Source organism: Oncorhynchus tshawytscha, linkage group LG11, assembly GCF_018296145.1.
Source record: "Oncorhynchus tshawytscha isolate Ot180627B linkage group LG11, Otsh_v2.0, whole genome shotgun sequence".
NCBI classification, from domain to species: domain Eukaryota; kingdom Metazoa; phylum Chordata; class Actinopteri; order Salmoniformes; family Salmonidae; genus Oncorhynchus; species Oncorhynchus tshawytscha.
Window position 1 is genome coordinate 16,513,476 of NC_056439.1, and position 23,442 is coordinate 16,536,917.

A 23,442-nucleotide genomic window follows, 5' to 3' on the forward strand; every position below is an offset into this window, starting at 1 on the left:
GCTACAGTACGTATGAGTGCATTCCACCCTCCTTTAGTGGGGTGCAGGAAGTGATCACGCTTGAGTGGATTCCACTTCTCATGCATATCTGTGATTTCCACTAGAATGTATGTTTACAGGTCATCAATCCAGCCCATTCAACCAGATCATTAATGTAGGGCAGCTTTTGTTACTGCTCTTGAAGCTTACAGGACAACTCACAATGGAACAAAGATCCTAATATACATGAACAACCAATTAAATGTTCTTTAAAAAAAAAATGCTATTGTCGTCTGGATGTTGAAAATGCTTTTGTATCCCATCAGTAGTATTTTTCAGAAAGTTTTACTGTAAAAAATGACTTTCAATGTTTATTGTCATCATAAAATAGTGTGCATTAAACACAATTCTTATGGTTTGAAACAAATATTTCATGATGTTATAAACAGTGTTTGAAAGACAAGTGTTTATTTTTTGTTATTCTCTTCCTCCTACTCTACATGTTGCTTTTCTTCCTCCCAAGCCTCACCGAGTAACAGAAAAATTAGTGTAATACTGTGTGAAATTTACACAAATATATGAAATAGTTTACATGATGTAGTCCTTTCTGTTGGAGTCTTTTCCTTTCAAGTCTTTTCCTTTTTGTTTGTATCTCCTGGTAATGCAGAATGGGCATATTAAGCGACCAAGACAAACTAACACAACCATTTAAGTTCTCCACGTCTTCTATGGTCTCAGGCAAATTGTCAGTCCATTGTACAGCACAGACATGACACCTACAGATACACATGGTACAGTATTATCAAGCAGTTTAGCCGACAGTTCTGAAATGCAGAAATATGAGCTGAATATACAAAACATTAAGAACACCTGCTCTTTCCATGACATAGACTGACCAGGTGAATGCAGTTTCGACAACTTTTAGTGTTCATGCAACTCAAAATTAGGAAGGTGTTCCTAATGTCTGGTATACTCAGTGTAAAAAAAAAAACGTTACTGAATATGAGTCTCAATATAGAGTACACTACGTCATATCATATGTTTACACAATATATGTAGTATAATACCTTATTATTGTATGTTACTGCATGTATTACTACCAGTATGTAATCCAGGTTGTGAAAACAGAATTAAGCAGCATTAATGAGTTTCATTTTATTATTTGCTGAGAGGTGTTGGATACAGCTTAGAGTTGGCAAAGTTCAGTCTCAATTCCAATGGCAACAGCCTGACCAATGATCGCTATGGTTTTCATCAGCCACACAGTCTGTAGAAAGATGAAAAGAAAAGGTTGAATAGATTTTTATTTAACCATGTAAGTTGACTGAGAACACATTCTCATTTACAGCAACAACCTGGGGAATAGTGACAGGGGAGAAATGAGACAATTGTAAGCTGGGGATGATTAGGTGACCGTGATGGTATGAGGGACAGCTTGGAAATTTAGCCAGGACACCAGGGTTAACACCCCTACTCTTACAATAAGTGCTATGGGATCTTTAATGACCTCAGAACACCCATTTAACATCCCACCCAAAAGCTCCTAATGTAGATGTATGGGTACAGTAGCAGAATGGAGAACGTGGCCAGGGCAGTGTCACTCTACACAGGGCAGTGTCCCCAATCACTACCCTGGGGCATTGGGATATTTTTTTAGACTAGAAGAAAGAGTGCCTCCTACTGGCCCTCCAACACCACTTCCAGCTGCATCTGGCCTCCAATCCAAGGACTGACCAGGCCCAACCCTGCTTAGCTTCAGAAGCAAGCCAGCAATGGGATGCAAGGTGGTAAACGACGTAATATATTTGTAATGGCCAAATGAAGCAGAATGGTCATCCCAGCATTTTTATGATGGGATTACAACAGACAATCTCAAAATTACAGTAAAAGATCAAAAAGAAAGAGTGAAAAAGTATCATCCGTAAAAGGGGAAAAAGCAGCTCTCATTTCAACATGAATCTATTCTTATCAGCTTTCCCATGTCAGTTATCGTCGGAAATGGGTAACTGAGTTAAATTGGTTAACCTCACTATTCAGTTTGAATTGCCACCACCAAGAGCAAAGTGGAACCCCAGCCACATTCTCCATTCTGCTACTGTACCCATACATCTACATTAGGAGCTGTTCTAAATCAAATAGAAAAATACAGGAAAAGGATTCTCCAATTAAACAAATAAATAGACTTACATCTACTCACCTACTGAAACAAAGGGGACTATGAGGCAGGCGGCGACTCATATGAAGTTAGAGACAGCCATGAGGAGTCTCCATCCCACCCTGTCCACCAGCAGTTGAAGATGAGACCAGTGAGCAGCTCCACAGCTGCAGAGATAAATACATTCAGGAAGAAATTGTATCCTGTGATCCCCAGGCGTGGAACCAGCCCTTGAAAATCAACGGTGCTCTTGAGAGAGCACTCTCTAGAGAGAGAGCAGGGGAATAAAGAGAAAACAATGCATTACAAATCCATTAATGTATCATATCTACACTGTGTACAAAACATTAGGAACACCTTCTCTTTTCATGACAGACTGACCAGGTGAAAGCTATGATCCCTTATTGATGTCACCTGTTATATCCACTTCAATCAGTTTAAAGATTAAAGAAAGATTTTTAACCTTGGCTTACAATGGCCGCGCCCCCGCGGACATCTAATTAGCGTAATAAAAAAATCCCCATCAAAATCCATCTGTTTAAGCAAGAGAGATGTTTTTTTTGCATGGGCTGTGTCTCAATCCACCGCACCCGCCGATATCGCCCTTCCACATCTGCGGTAAAAGGTGGCAGAGCTAGAGCGGTGTTTGTCAGACTGTGAGACATCCTGAAAATCGGTATTCTCGGGAAAACATCTGTAGCGTCTGAACGGTTTGGACTGCGGCTCCATTTTGGGGGTATAGTGTGAAGATTGATTGGGGGATTATTTAATCAATTTTAGAATAAGGCTGTAAAGTGACCAAATGTGGAAATAGTCAGGGGTTCTGAATACTTCGGGAATGTACTTTATGTTTGGCCTAATATGGTTCTCAATCAGAGGCAGGTGTTAGTCGTTGTCTCTGATTGGGAACCATATTTAGGTAGCCTGTTTTGTCATTGTGAGTTGTGGGTGATTGTCTATGTTAGTTGCTTGTGTCAGCACAGTTCTTATTATAGCTTCACAGTCGTTATTTGTTTATTGTTTTGAATAGTTTGTTCAAGTGTTCTCTGTTCATTAAATTCACGATGAGCACATACCACGCTGCATGTTGGTCCTCAGATCCTTCCAACTCCTCCTCCTCAGACGAGGAGGACGACGATCGTGACACTTGGATAATTAATTTGATGATACAACAGTAGCAATACAAGGACATAACATCTATAGAAGATACATAAATGCTTATTGGGGAGGTGTTGCTGTTTTTATTCAGAGCCATATCCCTGTAATGCTTAGAGAAGATCTTATGTCAAATGTTATTGAAGTGTTGCGGTTGCAGGTTCACTTGGCTCTAAAGCATTTTCCTTTGTGGTGTTGCTATAGGCCACCAAGTGCTAACAGTCAGTATGTAAATAGTATGTATGAAATGCTTGATAGTGTATATGATCTAAACAGAGAGGCCTTCTTTCTTGGGGACCTGAATATTGACTGGTTTTCATCAAGCTGTCCACTCAAGAGGAAGCTTCTCACTGTAACCAGTTCCTGTAATCTGGTTCAGGTTATTAATCAACCTACCAGGGTGTTTACAAACACTACAGGAACAAGATCATCCACATGCATTGATCACATTTTTACTAATACTGTAGAACTTCGTTATAAAGCTGTATCCATACCCATTGGATGCAGTGCACATCACAATATAGTGGCTATATCAAGGAAAGCCAAAGTTCCAAAAGTTGGGCCTAAAATAGTGTATAAGAGATCATACTAAATATTTTGCTGTAAAAAATATTTGTTGGTCTGATGTGATTAATAAGCAGCATCCAGACGCCGCACTTGATGAATTTATGAAGTTGCTTCTTATACAATTATTAATAAACATTCCCCTGTTAAGAAACTGACTGTTAGAACTGTTAAGGCTCCATGGATTGATGAGGAATTTAAATAATGTATGGTTGAAAGAGATGGGGCAAAAGGAGTGGCTAATAAGTCTGGTTGAACATCTGACTAGCTGACAAAACTCAACAAAATGAAGAAACTGTATTATGAAGCTATGCTCAATGATATAAACAATAATGGAAAAAAACTTTGGAGTACTTTAAATGAAATTATGGGCAGAAAGACAAATTGATCTCCATCTTTCATCGAATCAGATAGCTTATTCATCACAAAACCATTTGATGTTGCCAATTATTTTAATGATTACTTCATTGGCAAGGTGGGCAAACTTAGGCAGGAAATGCCAACAACGAACAATGAGCCATCATATTCATGCATAAAAAAAACAAATAATGAAAGAAACAGTTGCATTACCGTAAGGAGCTACACAGGGTAAAGCATACGGCCCAGTACATCACTGGGCCAAGCTTCCTGCCATCCAGGACCTATATTCTAGGCGTGTCAGAGGAAGGCCCAGACAATTGTCAAAGACTCCAGTCACCTAAGTCATAAACTGTTCTCTCTGCTACTGCACAGTATGCGGTACCGGAGCGCCAAGTCTAGGACCAAAAGGCTCCTTAACAGCTTCTACCCCAAGCCATAAGACTGCTGAATAATTAATCAAATGGCCACCCGGACTATTTACATTGCCCCCACCCCCATTATTTTTTTCACTGCTGCTACGCGCTGTCTATTACCTATGCATAGTCACTTTACCCATACCTACTAACCTGTACCCTCACACATTGACTCAGTACCAGTACCACCTGTATATAGCCTCGTTATTGTTATTTTATTGTGTTACTTCTTATTATTTTTCACTTTAGCTTATTTAGTAAATATTTTCTTAACTCGTTCTTGAACTGCCTTGTTGGTTTTTGGGCTTGTAAGTAATAATCACAAACCTCCTGGCATTGACAACTTCGATGGAAAGCTACTGAGGATGGTAGCTGACACTATAGCCACTCCTATCTGTCATATCTTTAATCTGAGCCTAGAGGAAAGTCTTTGTCCTCAGGCCTGGAGGGAAGACAAAGTAATTCCACTACCTAAGAGTGGTAAAGCGGCCTTTTCGGGTTCTGACAGCAGACCCATAAGCTTGGTATAGTTAAAGTGACTATGCATAGATGATAAACAGAGAGTGGGGGTTGGCGGGACACAATGCAAATACTATTTTCTGTTTTTACCAATGGCCTGCCACTGCATTAAACAAAACATGTGTGTCCATGTATACTGATGATTCAAATACATACGCATCAGCAACCACAGCTAATGAAGTCACTGAAACCCTTAACAAAGAGTTGCAGTCTCTTTTGGAATGGGTGGCCAGTAATAAATTGGTCCTGAACATCTCTGAAACTAAAAGCATTGTACTGTATTTAGTACAAATCATTCCCTAAGTTCTAGACCTTAGCTGAGTCTGGTAATGAATGGTGTTGCTGTTGAACAAGTTGAGTAGACTAAAGTACTTGGTGTTACCTTAGATTGTAAACTGTCATGGTAAAAACATATAGATTCAATGGTTGTAAGGATGGGGAGAGGTCTGGCCGTAGTAATAAAGAGATGCTCTGCTTTTTTGACACCACACTCCAAAAAGCAAGTCTTGCAGGCTCTAGTCTTGTCTTATCTTGATTATCGAGTGGTCGAGTGCTGCAAGGAAATACCTAGTTAAGCTGCAGCTGGCCCAGAACAGAGTGGCACGTCGTGTTCTTCATTGTAATCAGAGGGCTGATATAAATACTATGCATGCCAGTCTATTGGCTAAGAGTTGAGGAGAGACTGACTTCATCACTTTTATTAGAAACATTAATGTGTTGGAAAAAAATCCCCAAATGTTTGCATAGTCAACTTACACACAGCTCTGACACACACACTTACCCTACCAGACATGCCACCAGGGATTTTTTTCACAGTCCCCAAATCCAGAACAAATTCAAGAAAGCATCAGTATCATAATAGAGCCATTTTTTTTTTGCATACAACTCCAATAAAGCAACACCTCACGGCACAACACCTCTCCCTATTTGACCTAGATAGTTTGTGTGTAGGTATTGATATGTAGGCTACGTGTGCTTGATTTTTTTTAATGTAGTTCTGTTCTTGTCTATTGATGTTCTGTATTGTCATGTTTCATGTTTTGTGTGGACCCCAGGAAGAGTAGATGCTGCTCTTGCAATAGCTAAAAAAATGTCCTTGCTCCATGAGAGAAGCAGAAATGAAAGAAAAACTACAAATGTCAACTAGATTTTTGATGATGCATTGATCATTCTATCTATTTAAGGCATTTCTGGTGAATAAGGCTTTATTTAGTATTCTAGACGAGCATCAAGTAATGACAGAAGAGAAGCTGCATGTATCTAATTAAAGACAAGTTTACTAACAAGTAGCCTACCAAATGTTTGAAATTATAAGCAGAAAATGTCTAAATGAGGCTTAAAGACAATATTTTTCTGCACCTTCTGTCGTTCAGCAGTCCCTGAGTAACGTATGCCGTTAGCCTACATGAACACTTCTAAAAACCAAAGTTGCGCCCCAAATGTTTTCATCTGTTGGTCAAACAATTGTTCAACAGATGAAAACATTTGGGGCGCAACTTTGGTTTTAGAAGTCTATTTTTTTTATCCAGTCGAATAAACACTCCAAACAGCCTACCGGACTGCTCGGAGGCGTCTGAATGGTCCTAAAGCACACCGCCGCCCCATTTTGTATCACTGTTGCCTCGTTTTGTATGTAGAGCGATTTAAGGCGTTCCCATTCTTACAAGCCAAAAACAATTCGGAAGAGTTCATGCATATATTATGATGACTTTTTGTGGAGTTTTTTCGGCTGTTCAGGCACACAAATTGGCAATCTGAAGTCCGTAGTCGAAGTCTACGCCCCTTCATTGGTGATTGGTCAAGAGTAGGGATTCTTCAATAAAGTCTTTGTTGTCATTCAACCAAAGACGACTCATTTTCATGCACATGTTTTCATTGAGAAATACTGCACCAAACATCTTAGTTAGATGTAAAATTGTGTGACTAAGATCTCCTCAGCAAAAACTTTACAATGAATGAAAGATTTCTTGAGTTATCTTAGATTAATTCTGACTATTTTGGCTATGGCGTCTCAAAATGGACAAACATTACTATTGGTGCTTTTCTCTCGTTTTTCGAGCAAAGATTTTTTTAAGTGAGTATGCACACTTCAGGTATCACCGGCACCAAACGAGGGGTGACAACATTCAGAGGAGGTGCTAGCAAAATAACTGCAGAGCAAGAGTGACGACGTGTTCGATGCTGAAGATGCAAATCCAAATACTCGAGTATTCGAGTTTCATGACCATGTGCATCCACCAGAGGCAGGAATGGTGAGCAGAACCCGATTTCTACAAAGTGTTACAACAGAGATGAGGCGGAAACCGACTGTACCAATAAAATAGGCTTACCATGCGGAATGTGTGCGACTGGGCCGGCAGGCGCAGGGAGGAGGTGGGGGGGTTACGAAATAAATGTTTTCTTAACAGAAATACATTTTCTAAATATGATCAAATGTTAAATTTCATTTAACTCAAATCGGATATCAGCTAGCTTGCTTAGTGAAATCTAGCATTGCTGCATTTTCAAATCAAAATCACATATATAGATGTGCATATGTTTTTGCAGGTGCACAACAATATTCAAATAATCCAAAAAATAAAAATAAATAAATTAAGACAGTATATTAATAGAAAAAGGTATCTACAGCAGTAGTTATATAGTATGAGCCATGACTAGAATACAGTATATACATATGAAGTGGGTAAGACAGTATGTACAATTATTTTACTTAGAAAGATATTACCTCACCAAAATTAAAAACGTTTATTTTGCTGTATTTGACTCTGATGACAATAAAACAGTCATTGAAATTGAGGGGTCTTTCTGGTTGCATTTGACAAAATGTCCATTAGAGTGTAGTGTTGAGAATGTTGAGCTGATGGACCTAGGTAATTTTATTGTATGTATATACAATTACATATACATCATATAATCATCATTAATAAGTAGACAACGGTAAATGGCCTGAGTGACCATTTATCCACCATCTTTGCTGCAGTCAGCCCTTTTGAAAGTGAAGAAGTCAAGTTATGGTCCTTAATAGTACACTATTTCTCTTTGTGTCTATTGCAGTGACATGGGGTGCTTTCCAAGAATGTCCATAAGGTGAACTCCTCTTCTGCAGTGCCTTTAATAATATATTAGTTACTGGTGCTGTAGGTTACGTGTAATCATGAATTTAAGCAACATCATCAAAACTGTGCTGCACGCTTGCACCTTATTGTACCAAATTTTGTAGCCCCAGTTCATAGAAGAACTAAGCTCAAAGTTAGAGCATATGGTTACATCACCGACATCTACGCCAGCCGAAACACTTTCAAAAAGGTCTACAACAGCAAGCAAATAATAAGAAATCGCATTGGAAACCAATAAAAATCATAATTCACAAGAAATGAGGGAATATCATATAAGGTTTCTCTCGATTGATCAGCTACTACCTGTTCGTGTTTTGCTAGAGTCTTCTAATAGACTGTTAGAGCACGCATGTAAGATTTGCTTCAAATTCAAATATGGAACTTGAAGCCAGTTCCACTGTTTTTTAAATTCTTCCCACTCTAATCAGGAACAGATTTAGACCTTGGACAGCAGGTGGGTGCAATTAGTAGGACAGAAAACCAGAAGTAACCTCGTAGGGCAAGATTGAATACCCCTGGACTATAGTCTCCCGTGCCAGAGTTGTACAGCAGCTATTGAAAGAGAGCGGCTAATATAATCTCAGTCCAGAGGTATTCAAATCTTACCCTATGGTTGACCGGAGTACTGCTGGTTTTCTGTTCTACAACCTGATAATTAATTTCACCCACCTGGTGTCCCAGGTCTAAATCAGTCCCTGATTAGAGGGGGGAAGAATTTGAGGGCAATAGTCTATAGCTGATATCTCCCTGTGATAAAACCATTTCTGTATCAGATGAGATGGGGTCTGCTTGTTTTTTTTTTAACATAATGTTGAACCTGACAGGTTTGGGTATCCCTTCTGAATGGCACACAGCATGTCCTCTACTGCAGGTCATTCTATAGGGCTTTCAGTATGTCCTCTACAGCAGGTCTGTCTATAGGGCTGTCACAGCAGTGAGAGAACAGCACCCTCCCCTGGTCATCCAGGACAAAGTCTCCTCCAAGCTGAGAAAACATGGAAAACAGAATGAGCAAAAATATAACCATAAAAGTACACTCCTTAGTGAATGTATTCTTTATGTGTCTGATCATCTCACAACCACACCTGAAACATATCATCTTCTATAGAAGGCAGACCTCTTGGAAACTCCAGGTTTGCCACAACGTATTCAGCGTAGAGGAGCATGTTGTTGAAGTTCAACACTTTCTTTAGAGATGCTCTCAAGCCAAAAGCGCTGTACACCTGCAATCCCCCGACATAACATGACTGTTTATAGTGCATTGTAAATGAATAGTAGTAGTAAATGCACTATATAGTATGTATGACATAAATAATTTCAGTCAGACAAGTATCAGGAAGTGGTGCCTCATTCTAAATCAATCAATTTGCCTGGTAACTCTAACCTTCCTGTGTGGGTCTAACACCATGTCATACTGGCAACCTGTCTCTGCCAGCCAATGCAACGCCCCCTCTCTGCAGCCAAATGACACCACCACCACTTGCACTGAACATGCATCCAGGGCAATCTGCAACACAAGGCACAGTGCTCCGTGTAATGGCCTCAACTTGAATATGTTATTTTCTGTCCAGCACCTGAATATGGACGTGCATATTCTTTCTTTATCACAGTTCTGTGTATCCATAAAGGTTGTAGACTATGCACAGAGAACTAATGTTGATGAGAAGAGTCAACTAGGTGTATCATAAATCTTAGATACAACTGTCAACACATGGCTCACCTTATGGGCCTCCAGATCTTTCAGATGGATTCGACAGAGGAGGCAGGAGAACTGACGGATCAACACAAGTAGCACTTTCTCACCTCTCCCAAGGTACTTCCCTAACGTCAGAGTTCTGAAACAAATACAGAAAGACAGCGAGACAGATGAAATACGTCACTTCTGACAGGCAGAAGTTAATACCCTGGTTTGACCTATTGTCTATCACAAAGAAGAGGCCATGTAAGACAAAGTCATCAAACTCACGCTCCAGTCTGGGCATCAATGAGGGGTATGTCAGGCGACAGGCATTTTACTTGTGGCTCTTGACCAAAGATTCTATCACCCAGATGTAGCTCTTTGTCCAAGTACTCCAGAAAACTATCCCACTGCACCTATTACCAAGCACATCCAGTGGATGTCAGAGGAAGGAAGTGTTAATGCGAGGTAGCTGCCTCCAGAACAAGAAAAAAACACTAACCTGCTAAGCTAATACACAAGAGTTTTTACACAGACTCATGCAAGTAATATCAAACACAGGCCTAGCAACAGCCATATCAGCTTACTCCCAGCTGCAAGAAGTCCTCAACAGCATCCTGCATTTCAGCACATCTAGAGAGAGAACAATAACTGTGTAACTTCTGTACGAGCTGTTCAAAGGTTAATCTAATGAGGTAAACAGTTAATTATTACTGAAGACATTGGCTCTAATAAAGTTGATCTCACAAAGGTGTTGACATTCAAAAGTCAATGGTTTTGATTAGGAAACATAGCTTTGCTATATGTCTTACTGGTAGCTTCTCTTCCATAGTTCATCAGCGTCCTTTTTCTTCTTCACTGACATGCTGGTGGTGTATAATAATCATCGTCTTTCATTGTTTGCAAACATATTTGGTAGTCATTTCCAATAATAATCATTGAATCTATATAGGCTAGATTTTGCGTTATTTCCAGGGTATATTTTCAGGGCCTGAAAGACAGTCAAGTTTGACAGCAATTATGTGCTTATAAACAGATTGTAAAGGGTTAATAACTTGTTAATGTAAAACAGAACCTTGTGAATAACCTTGCCCCTGCTGGAATAAGTCCCAGTAGTGATTGGTCCAGTTCAATACGGATCTTCTTCCTGATGTAGTCTTGCAGAAGTCCTATAAATGATATATGTTTATTTAATTAACAATCATAACCTCTTTTTAGGACATTGCTGACTTTAACTTACTGTTGCCATTTGCCAACAGCTCATTAGCCTTCCACATATTGTCCATGTTGAGCAGGAATGAATCATGAAACTTTAACAGATAGCGCTAGCTGTGGGCCTAGCACACAACCTACCCTCTTTGCTCTCCTGTTCAGCAAGTTCCAATAGTCCTTTTCCATTTTCAACAAAACTTGTCAAAGCTTTCGCATAAGTCTGCGCATCTGTCTCTTTCTCAGCCATGTTGTATGGTTAATGATTACTGATTAACTACTAGCAAAGATGTGTAATAAATACAAGATATACAACTCCTAATCAGTCCAGTGTTAGGCTTCCCATTTATACAACTCCCCCTTCTCAGCTTCTCTTCTAACATGGAGTCATAGAAAGAAGACAACAAGAGCACGTTTTTATTGTTTATTCTTAAAAAATCCAGTCAAATAAGTTATGATCACTTCATGTTCTTCATCTCTGATTGTAACCTACTGTAACTACACCATAGTCTAGTCAACTGTCTCCAGTTCCCTATCTCTCTGCTCCTGGGCCTCGTGTCCTTCAGCTGCTGCAGGAGAAGAAGAAGAAGAAAAAGGGCCAGTGGTCTCCTCTGTCATTTTGTCTCCATTACACCCCTCTATGTGATGTTCCTCTGGGATCTTGCTGGCCTCGCTACTGGCCTCTGGGGCCTCCGTGTGTCCATGTGGCTCTGTGGTGGTCTCCTCCTCTTCTTCGTTGTCAAAGAACTCAGGTGGCACAACGTTGGAAAGGGTGAACGACATTTGAATCTCCTGCAGACGGGACTTCTGGGCCTTCAGGTTATCCAGCTCGCTGGTCAGGTGTGTTGCAGGAGCAGGTTTTTCCGGAGCAGGAGTTACAACTGCGAGGGTTTCTGTAGCAACAGGTACTTTGAGAGTAGGGCTTTCATTCGAGGGGTTTTCAGAGGGTGTCTCAATGGGCTTCTCAGCAGCAGGTACCTCTGGGTTCTCCTTTGTCTCATTTTCTTTAATCTCCGCTACATTGGTGGCAGCCTCTGGATTTGCTTCCTGGAGCTTATGAGAGAGACTGTTCCTCTCCTCCTGCAGCGCCCGGCACAGTTTTTCCAGCTTCTGGGTCTTCAGGGTGAACAGCTCAAACTCCTTTTCCTTCAGGGTTTTCTGAATGGAGTAGAAATATATACAGGGTGCAAATCAGTACTGATATTCATAAAGATCACTCATAGGTATTATTCCAAATGGTATCCTATTCACTATATAGTGCATAAAGTCAATACAGCTATGGTCAAGCGTAGGGCACTAGGGAATAGGGTGCATTTGGTATGCAGCCACTATCTCCACCATGAGTCAAAGAAGAGTCATATTTAACTCTGTTGCTTGTTTGTCTTTCATCATGTCTTTGACAGAGCGTGATCGTAAAAGTAACATTCAAAAAATGGGTGAAAACTGTACGCTATGTGTATGGTATCTTACGTCTGTGAGCATATCAATAAGAGCCTTGTTGCAGCCCTCAAAACGGCTTTTCCATTGAATAGACTCCTTCTCCAGCTTCCTCATTCTCTTGGTCATCTACAAGACAAAACCCATCCCATTTGAAAGTTTGTCAGTTAAATCGAAGAGTAAACAAAGGGAAAGTATTTGTGCCATGGCAACAAAATTGACCTCATAAGATTACAGATAAGGAGATAGTAATATACGGAGAACAAGACTTAGGCTACCTTCTCCATGTCCTGTTTGAAGCTGGCGTACACTCCGTTGCTCTTCGACACAGTCCCCTGGAACTGATCGAACTTCTCAGAGTACATGGACAACTGGGGGGAGAAATGGGAAAGTTAAGTTTGTAAAATATAGAGACAGACCCGGAGAGAGAGAGAGAGAGACAGAGATTTTGATTGTATTTTATTAGGATCCTTATTAGCCGACGTCAATGGTGACAGCTAGTCTTACACAGTCCGACACACATCGAAAAATACATTACAGACAAAAATACGAGGGGAGGCGGACGGACGGACGGACGGACGAACGGACGGACACAGACAGGCAGACAGACAGACACAGACAGACAGACACAGACAGACAGACAGACACACAGACAGACAGACAGACAGACAGACAGACAGACAGACAGACAGACAGACAGACAGACAGACAGACAGACAGACAGACAGACAGACAGACAGTCAGACAGGCAGGCAGACAGACAGACAGGCAGGCAGACAGAGAGGCAGACAGACAGACAGACAGACACACAGACAGACAGACAGACAGACAGACAGACAGACAGACAGACAGACAGACAGACAGACAGACAGACAGACAGACAGACAGACAGACAGACAGACAGACACAGACAGGCAGACAGACAGACAGGCAGACAGACACAGACAGGCAGACAGACAGACACAGACAGACAGACAGACAGACAGACACACAGACAGACAGACAGGACAGACACACAGACAGACAGACAGACAGACAGACAGACAGACAGACAGACAGACAGACAGACAGACACAGACAGACAGACACACAGACAGACACACAGACACACACAGACAGACAGACACAGACAGACAGACACACAGACAGACAGACACACAGACAGACAGACAGACACACAGACAGACAGACAGACAGACAGACAGACACACAGACAGACAGACAGACAGACAGACACAGACAGACAGACAGACAGACACACAGACACACAGACACACAGACACACAGACACACAGACAGACAGAGACTCCATTTACCTGGGCCTGCATCCCTTCCTCTTGCTCTTTCAGAATCTGCACCTTCACCTGTGACTGTGCCGCCTTATTTATCAACTTTGGAGAAATACAATTTATAAAAAATAAATCAGTTAATAATTATTTGCTTTGTCACTGAATGGAATTTCTCAAAGATATTTGATGGCAGTGTCTAACTTATTCCATGCACTGATCCATATTTCATACAGTATAAAAAAATACTGAACATGTGATTAAACTCTTACATAACAAACACATATGAATAAAATATCTTAAATTGTATAAAATCAATTAAGCCAGTCCAGACTTGCTGAAAGATGCTAACTTACATGATCCCTCTCTCGCTTGTGCTTCTCCTCTCCCTCTTTAATGAATATGTTTGCCTGTTCAAGTTTGGTTTCCAACAACTGCTGCTGCAAGTCTCGATGTTTGAATACCTTTTCCAGGTTCTGCAAGGTAAGACGAGGGAGACTGGGTCACTTTCACTGAGACGAACATCACACGTTTGACACAACATCCACGGTAAGACAGGAGCCAAGGGCTAGTATTAATCATTGGTATATTGCTAGTGGTAACATTTTTACTTGAAAGGAGACCTATGACATTTATGCAGAGGAGATGAACAGAGCCAAGCTCATCAGACACTAACAACACTGTGAAAAAAAACAAACAAAAAAAACTACTTTGCACAAACACTCACACTTGTCTTTTCTTACTAGCACTGACTTTACTGATAGCTACATGATTGAAGAACATTTACCTTACTATGACTGTGATGTGTGGTTGTCTCACCTAGCTATCTTAAGATTGATGCACTGCTAAATTACTAAAAAGGAAACAAATGAACAACTGAGCATGCTCTTGAGTCTCGACTCATGGAGGAGCAAGTTTTTGTTGTTGTCACACAGTGACTCCTGGTGTGGCATGGACCTGTTGTGGTCAATAATGAGGGGGACTCTATCTCAGTTGAGTACTGAATGCCGTCGCTAAGGAATTTGAAATGTCTTTGTGACATATCGTATGTTCGAGAGACGCACATAGTTTATTATTTGTTTTATTGTTTAAAAGCATCTTTGAGATTCTCATTGTATTGAAAAACACTATACAAAATAAATATATCATTATTATAGCATGTTGATATTACTAAACACATTCCGTTTAAACTGCACTACAAACTCCAGTCCGGAGCGTCTGTAACAAGGCCCCATACCGCTTCTCTTGCGTCGTACTGGGAGATGAGGCTCTTGAGTTTCTCTGCCAGGTCGCTGTTCTCCTGACAGAGTTTGGTGTTGCGGTTACTGTGCTCCTCGATCTGGACCTGGATGTCCGTCAGCGTGCTCTGGAAGTGAGTGGTGATGTCCTTCCTCTTCAGGTCGTCCTCCCTGCACCTCTGGAGGGTCTCCTCCTGCATGATCACATTATACAGGATGATGCAGTTAGTTGGGTGGCAGGTAGCCTAGCAATGGGTTGCCAGCTAGAATCCCGGGAAGTGAGCTAGCAACCGGAAGGTTCCTGGTATCAAATCCTAGATACCATTGCCTGTCGTTGTGCACTTGAGCAAGGCACTTAACCCCCACAAAAACAGCTCCCCGAGCGCCCAGTGTGGCAGCCCCCGCACCTCTCCAAAACCTCTATAGGTATGCGCGTCTTTCGGAGGGGTTGGGTTAAAAGCGGAAGTCAAATTTAGGTTGGACCTTGTGTGCAATTGACCAATAACGTTATCTTAATCTTGATCTCACACTCACAGACACCTGATGCACAGTAAGTTACACTCACAGATATACTCATAATGCAAGGAAATATGTACTGTAATGTCGCTGCACATACAAGCAGACACAGACCGTGTACACACATTACTAAGGGCTCTATTCAATCCGCATCCCGGAAGTTCAGCTTTACAGCATCATTTAAATTTAAAGGCAATGTTCCCGCTTGAGTGGAGACTGCATTCAGGGGAAATGTTGCATATGTCAGCTCAATCGGAAATGACCTTTACATTTCTAACAGCGGAATCTGTAGCGCTTCAGCTTAACAAATTGAATAGAGCCCTAACTGTAGCCTAACCATACACATGCCACACAATTTTAACTTAGTGAGCACCACTGGTTGTTGCATCAGACCTGGGTCAGTATTTGAGCTTGGAGTTTGAACTTTCAGGACTATTCCATTGGTTCCACTGTATAGGGAATATGAAATCAAGCACAGTTTAGGTATTTAAAAGTAGTATTTGATATATGCATTTGATTAAGTATGGTTGGCTGTAAACAGTGAGAAGAGAGCCTCACCTAGGACGTTAGACAGAGCAGTCTGTGTACTATAGTACTATAGTATATGCTACAAAGAGAGGCCTACCTTCAGTGTCTTGTTGTGTCTCTGCAGCTCCCTACACAGAGACTCCAGTTTGCTGCGGGCCAGAACCGCTCTGCTGTGTTCACTCTGAAGCTGGTCCTTCTCCTTCATCACCTGAAGAAGCTTCTTCTGCAGAACCTTCAGCTGCTTCTGGTCACCCCGGTGCTCCTCCAGCTACCAACACACACACACACACACACACACACACACACACACACACACACACACACACACACCATTTTTGTTCTTTACAAAACAAATATATGCAGAATAAGCAAATACTGCTGCATAGGTGTAGACTAATGATATGGTACTGGTTAGCAGCCAGTTAGATAAATATAACTATATGCTTCACCACGAATAATATAAATATATTTAGCATGAACAGATAATACAAGGGCAAAGACCACATCTAGTTCCCTACTAGACACCATGGCATACTACCTCCGATGTATAATTCAGCATGGTCTACTCACCAGCTCAGCGTGCTTCTTGATGATGGCCTCCAGTTTCTGCTCTGGAGTGCCGAGCTTGTTCAAGCTCTGCATCAATAGCATGGCCTCTTTGCCTGAATAGAGATCATGTTACAGTACAGTTAATAACACTAAAACTATTGATACACTGTAACACTAACAACTATTGATGCTGAATGGATGCTAAATAGAACAGAAGAAGAAAGATGAAGAAGAACACACAACCCACCAAGGCTTTTCAGCATCTTCTTCTCTAGTTTCTGGTCCTTGGCGGAGCTCTTGGTGACCTGCTCCTTCAGAACCTCCTCCTCCACCTCTTCCTGCTCAGCAGGCTCCTCACTGGCCTCCTGGTAGGTACTAATGATGTCCTCTAGCTGCTTGCTCAGGTCCTCTGTCAGGTCCACCTGACCCTGACACTGGGCTGGATCCACCTGGCCACTCACCTGACATGTCTCCATTCTGATAGGCTTGCACTAAGATATAATGATATAATACAGCATAGAATTAGAACTACTTGAACTAATATGGACATATTCTTGTTCAAGTTCAATGTTTCTGTGAAGGATGACGGTTAATGAGACGAATCTTATAGCCCTATTTCACACACTCACAATGAAAACGCCCTGATTAGTTTCTCAAGCTTGGAAATGAAAAGCAGTGCTATATACAAATTGTCATTTTGTATACTGCTGTATAAGAAAAGCCAAGGTCAAACCAATCTTTATCAGAATAGCTGAAACAATCTTTTCCAATATTATTTAAACTGTTTTCTATTGTTTATGTATTTTATTACCCTTCATGACATAGTCGATGAGGAATTTATAATCTATCAACCTCCACTGTCTGTTTGCCTATCGAAGTCTGATAGTGCTTGACTGTGGCCTGTTAATGTGCATATAATTAGCCTGCTGCCTGGGTGCATACCCTCTACTCAGTCTCAACTCACAGGCAGAGCAGAGTAGTCAGAGCACATGGCACCTGTCCTGGGCCAATATGCTATTTTAGGAACTTCTTAATATGGGCATGTTATTGATTTTTGTTATTGATAGATTAATGACACTTAAAAACATAACTTTAAATATCCAGCAAAGTACTTAAGTGACTACCCAACTGAGTTAGAATTTACATTTACTCAGAAGAAATTAAGACATATCTATTTCTATAGCCTTCCTAATCCATTCCAAGAAAAACTTTGAACAGAACATTAATTTGATACAACGGGACATGTAAAAATGCATTTGGCCTATACTGTAGCTGACAACTTCTCATAAAACACCAAAGAACAAGAGGTTCCATCACGACAGAAACATTGCACTGCTTCACGAGTGTGACAAGTCACCCATTCCCCCCCAAAAGTAAGCTTATCCTAAATACATTCAAACGTACAATGCACAAGACAGAAAACATATACCCATGAAAATATTTCATTCTACACCATCCAAAACTCAAATATCTGCAAACAAACGCATAGAAGATATTGAACTGCTTCTTACCAAAAGGTCCAGGATCTAGGAGAGGGGAAAGGAAACGTGAAGAGGGGGGTAAGAGAGGGGGAGGGGGTGCTCTAACTCTGTCCCCACAGATATAACAGCTGTGAAGAAGACCTCAAAATAAACCACCGGGACACAACTGAGAGAGACAGGGGAACATATTGACACCAACACAGAAAGAGAGAGGCCATAGAGAAATAATAATATATAAATCGCATCCCCTGTTCAGAACGTCCCACAATGAAAACCACACAAACCTTATGCCTCTAAGCTTGCAATGACCTACGGACAAGAGTTATGTTGATGTTTACCAAGAAACGTTAAGGACTTTGTAACAGTATTATCAGGGGTCGCGTTAACGCAGGATTCGCATTTGTCACGCAGAAAAGGAAAGATGCAACGCAGAAAATAGGCTGCGTTTTATAAAATGCTTCTTATTGTAAATTCTGCTCGGTTTCAGACACGGTTCGCTCCAAATCATTCATGTAAAAGGACCATTTTTCTTGCTTTAGTTTCACTTCTACACTCCCGGTGAAATGTTTTTGCTCTGACTGATGTGCAGACTATTGTAGACTCATTTTGTCCGGTACTTTCCTCCTGTTTAGTATTTCTCTTGTAGCTAGTTGAAATTCAAGATTCTTTGAGCAAAACATTAGGAAATGTATCTGGCTAAATTCTTTCTACGATAAACATTGAGAAATATGATGGCCATGCATCTTTTAGTTCTTGCACGCCCCAATCACTTCATTGACGCAAAATACCACTGTTGACTTTCAATATAAAACAATAGAAAATGCTGATTTCTGAAAGCTATTGCGACCCATGGTACTATGTAGATTCATAAACAATACAACCAGCAATCATATTTTGCTCACCCTCCAGCTTATTAGAACTGAATTAATAGACAGCGAATACATTTTATGACTAAAACACACACGAAATCCATTGTATAATTGATCATGGTATTCTTAGTAACAGTGGCTGGAATATGAAGGTTTGTGTTTAGGTGCAATTGACGTTCTCCCCTTTCTCAAAGGAACAGTTGCCTGTACTGATCATTCATCACCAGAGGATGTCAGTATAATATAAATCTCTATTCACTTTATTCTGGAGAGTTCTCCCTCCCAGGACAAAAATGATAAAATCTGAAACGTCACTGTGTTTTCTCTATCCTGACTGTCCTGTAACGATGTCAATAACCAATCAAGGGAATTAGCGACTGCTTTAATAAGAGGTACAAAATCTGTAACTTGGTGAGTTAACAATAACACTAACTTTCAGTTAGTTAAGTAGTCACCCAAATAGCTGCCCAGACTTTTTGCATTGACCCTTTTTTTGACTCATCACATACGCTGCTGCTACTGTTTATTATCTATCCTGTTGCCTAGTCTTTTTTATTCTCAGTTATATATACAGTACCAGTTTAAAGTTTGGAAACGCCTACTTATTCAAGGGTTATTCTTTATTTTTTATTATGTTCTACATTGTAGAAAAAACGTGAAGAAATCAAAACTATGAAATAACCCATGGAATCAAGTAGTAACCAAAAAAGTGTTAAACAAATCAAAATATATTTTAGATTTTAGATTCTTCAAAGTAGTCAGGCTTTGCCATGATGACAGCTTTGCACATTCTTGGCATTCTCTCAACCAGCTTCATGAGGTAGTCACCTGGAAACCATTTCAATTAACAGGTGTGCCTTGTTATTTTGTTAGTTCATTTGTGGTATTTCTTTCCTTCTTAATTAATGTGTTTGGGCCAATTTTAGCTGTGTTGTGACAAGGTAGGGTTGGTATACAGAAGATAGCCCTATTTGGTAAAAGACCAAGTCCATATTATGGCAAGAACCCCTTTGGTTGCTGCCATAGAGTTACATTAGAACTGCCCATCCAAGAAGGCTCAAGGCCATAGATAAAATGACATCAAATCACATTATATCTACCGTAGCTTTGATTGGAGTGATCATCGTACTTTCAAAATCTTAGCTAGCAAGCTAGCAGTTATCATCAAGAATCAAGTCAGCAGGTAGCCAGGGCGTTAGAGCGTTGGACTTGTAACTGAAAGTTTGCAAGATCGAATCCTCGAGCTGACGAGGTAAAAATCTGTCGTTCTGCTCCTGAACAAGGCAGTTAACCCACTATTCCTAGGCCATCATTGAAAATAAGAATTTGTTCTTAACTGACCTGCCTGGTAAAATAAAAAAGTCCACAATCTACTGGCAAATCATTGTCATATGAAGAGAAATTATAGATAAAACATATCAGTGCTCATCAGCCATTGGACATAAACATTACACAACAAGTTGGAAATTGCAAATTCAACAATGAGTGGTTTGGAAGGAATCAGTGGCTAACAGCAAGTGTTGCAAAGCAATCTGCTATCTGTGGAGTGGGTGTGTGGTCCAAGTCTGGGTTTAAGGGTCTCTTTTCCAAGCTTAAAAGGATAAACATTCAGGCCTCCGGGGTGGCGCAATGGTCTAAGGCACTGCATCGCAGTGCTAGCTGTGCCACCTCTGGGTTCGAGTTCAGGCTCTGTCGTGACCGGGAGGTCCATGGGGCGATGCACAATTGTCTGCTTATATGCCCCCCTTTATTTATCCTACGGTTCTGACTTGGTATACAGGGAGAATACTGTAAGAATGGCCCATGTCCTAAATTCTGTCGCTGTACATTTAAAAAGTGCTGACCAAATAGTTATGTCCATCCTAGATCACTCATTAATGTCTTAATCGAAATTACAGAATTCCTCTTATCCACTCGACGTCACCTTATGCCATAGTTTGTTCATCTCAATTGTCAGTAGAAACCATATTGGTTTAAGCAAGTCAGCCATATCAGCTATGTTTTTTTTTTAAAGAAATAATATCATGTTGTGTTGCTACCATGCTTTGTTGTCATGTGTTGCTGCCTTGCTATGTTGTTGTCTTAGGTCTCTCTTTATTGTAGTGTTGTCTCTCGTCGTGATGTGTGTTTTGTCCTATATTTATTTATTATTATATATTTTTTAATCCCAGCCCATATCCCCGCAGGAGACCTTTTGGTAGGTTGTCATTGTAAATAAGAATTTGTTCTTAAGTGACTTGCCTAGTGAATTAAAGATGAATAAAAAATAAATAAAAAATGAGGCTGTTTCGCTGCTAGACAAGGCTCTGCTGATAGCCAGGTGTAGCAGTGGTCAGGATTCACTCTATGGTGCTGAAAAGAAAGCTCAGCTTTATGTAGGCCCTAACAGTTTGTGGGCACCACAAGACACCATTATAGTGCAATTCATGTATTGTTTAGAGTTGTGTTGTGCAGTGGCTTTGCTGGCATGCATCTAAAAAAAAAAGTTGTGTATATGCTAAAATCGCCACTGCCATACAGTATGACCTGTGATAGCATGTAAATGGAGTCGGTAAAGTGATAGCTTTAACTCTCACCATGATGTCTGTGGTAGCTGAGTATAACGTATTTCAAATCAATCCACACTCATGTCTCAGCTGTGAAACTGTAAATGTCATGTCAATTTGCTAATTTGTTAATAACTTCAATATTTAAAATGCAGCCATTATTTTTTACCTCTTAAAAGATATCTACAATCCACATAAAAAGTTGTGAATTCAAACACTGCAAATTCAACCCAGAAAAAAACGATTGCGCAAAAAGGAAATATGAATTTCAGTGTACAAGTATTTACATTATTAGCGGAAACAAATTAATTAATCCATCCATCTTCTTTTCCTAAAACCTAAAAGAACATTCACACTTAAAATTAAAAGGAAAGAAAATTGTAAAACGCAAATGCACTGTACATGCATACTTACAGTGACTTCAGAAACTATTCATACCCCTTGACTTATTTCACATTTTAGTGTGTTACAGCCTGAAGTCAAAATGGATTAGATTTTTTTTCACCCATCTACACACAATACCCTATAATGACAAAGTGAAGAAAAAAATATATATTCTTCTTTTTTTTCTAAATGTATTGAAAATGAAATACAGAAACATCTCATTTACATAACTATTCACACCCCTGAGTCAATACATGTTAGAATCACATTTGGCAGCAACTACAGCTGTGAGTCTTTCTTGGTAAGTCTCTAATTCCTCAAGCTCTGTCAAGTTGGTTGTTAATCATTGCTAGACAGCCATTTTAAAGTCTTATCATATATTTTCAAGACAATTTAATTTAAAACTGTAAATAAGCCACACAGGAACATTCAATATTGTTTTTCTAAGCAACTCCAGGTTATATTTCTCCTCGTGTTTTAGGTTATTGTCCTGATGAAAGGGAAATTTGTCTCCCTGTGTCTGTTAGAAAGGAGACTGAACCAGGTTTTCCTCTGGATCTTGCCTGTGCTTAGCTCAATTCCATTTATTTTTATCCCCAAAAAACTCCCTTGTCAATAAGTATACCCATAACATGATGTAGCCACCACCATGCTTGAAAATATGAAGTGGTACTCAGTGATGTGTTGTGTTGGATTTGCCCCAAACATAACGTATTCAGGATATAAAGTACATTTCTTTGCCATATTTTTTGCAGTTTTACTTTATTTCCACATTGCAAACATGATGCATGTTTTGAAATATTTATATTCTATACAGGCTTCCTTCTTTTTACTCTGTCATTTAGGTTAGTATTGTGGAGTAAATACAATATTGTTGATCCATCCTCAGTTTTCTCCTATCACACCCATTCAACTATAACTGTTTTAAAGTCACCATTGGCCTCATGGTGAATCCCTGAGCGGTTTCCTTCCTCTCCGGCAACTGAGTTAGGAAGGACGCCTGTATCTTTGTAGTGACTGGGTGTATTGATACACCATCCAAAGTGTAATTAATAACTTCACCATGCTCAAATGGATATTCAATGTGTGATTTTTTAAAATTTTAACCCATCTGCCTATAGGTGCTCTTGTTTGCGAGGCATCGGAAAACCTCAGTGGTCTTTGTGGTTGAATCTGTGTTTGAAATTCACTGCTCGACTGAGGGAGCGTACAGATAATTGTATGTGTGGGGTACAGAGATGAGGTAGTCATTCAAAAATCATGTTAAACACTATTATTGCTGACAGAGTCCATGCAACTTATGTGACTTGTTAAGCACATTTTTACTCCTGAACATACTTAGGCTTGCCATAACAAAGAGGTTGAATACTTATTGACTCAAGACTCATTTCAGCTTTTCATTTTAAATGAATTTGTAAACATTTCTAAAAACATAATTCCTTTTTGACATTATGGGTATT

The 23,442-nt window shown here is 40.1% G+C and overlaps 2 protein-coding genes and 1 long non-coding RNA gene across 4 annotated transcripts; all 3 read right to left on the reverse strand.

Moving 5' to 3' along the window:
- Window positions 1-435: 435 nt before the first annotated feature.
- LOC112262284 lies at window positions 436-6,904 on the reverse strand. The gene is made up of 3 exons (XR_002955316.2): window positions 6,701-6,904; window positions 2,177-2,399; window positions 436-1,246 (listed from the first exon to the last, which is right to left on the reverse strand). It is a non-coding gene; the product is annotated as an uncharacterized LOC112262284 (long non-coding RNA).
- Window positions 6,905-7,875: 971 nt separating this feature from the next.
- On the reverse strand, window positions 7,876-11,414 carry LOC112262285. Its single transcript, XM_024437969.2, has 9 exons — window positions 11,293-11,414; window positions 11,015-11,108; window positions 10,752-10,805; window positions 10,527-10,572; window positions 10,228-10,355; window positions 9,982-10,096; window positions 9,646-9,768; window positions 9,347-9,484; window positions 7,876-9,246 (listed from the first exon to the last, which is right to left on the reverse strand). The coding sequence occupies exons 1-9, from the start codon at window positions 11,396-11,398 to the stop codon at window positions 9,139-9,141; spliced, it is 912 nt and encodes a 303-aa protein (XP_024293737.1). The 5' UTR covers window positions 11,399-11,414; the 3' UTR covers window positions 7,876-9,138.
- A 144-nt stretch (window positions 11,415-11,558) lies between these two features.
- Window positions 11,559-18,317, reverse strand: LOC112261496 (beta-taxilin). Of its 2 annotated transcripts, none has more exons than XM_024436872.2 (10): window positions 18,214-18,317; window positions 16,950-17,193; window positions 16,724-16,815; window positions 16,251-16,421; window positions 15,109-15,303; window positions 14,228-14,347; window positions 13,902-13,976; window positions 12,864-12,956; window positions 12,619-12,714; window positions 11,559-12,306 (listed from the first exon to the last, which is right to left on the reverse strand). In XM_024436872.2, exons 2-10 carry the CDS (start codon window positions 17,176-17,178, stop codon window positions 11,659-11,661), a joined length of 1,719 nt encoding a protein of 572 aa, XP_024292640.1. In that variant the 5' UTR covers window positions 17,179-17,193; window positions 18,214-18,317; the 3' UTR covers window positions 11,559-11,658. The 2 variants fall into 2 exon arrangements, with proteins under 2 accessions (XP_024292640.1, XP_024292641.1); XM_024436873.2 differs by lacking the exon at window positions 18,214-18,317 and adding an exon at window positions 17,514-17,537.
- Between the last annotated feature and the right edge of the window lie 5,125 nt (window positions 18,318-23,442).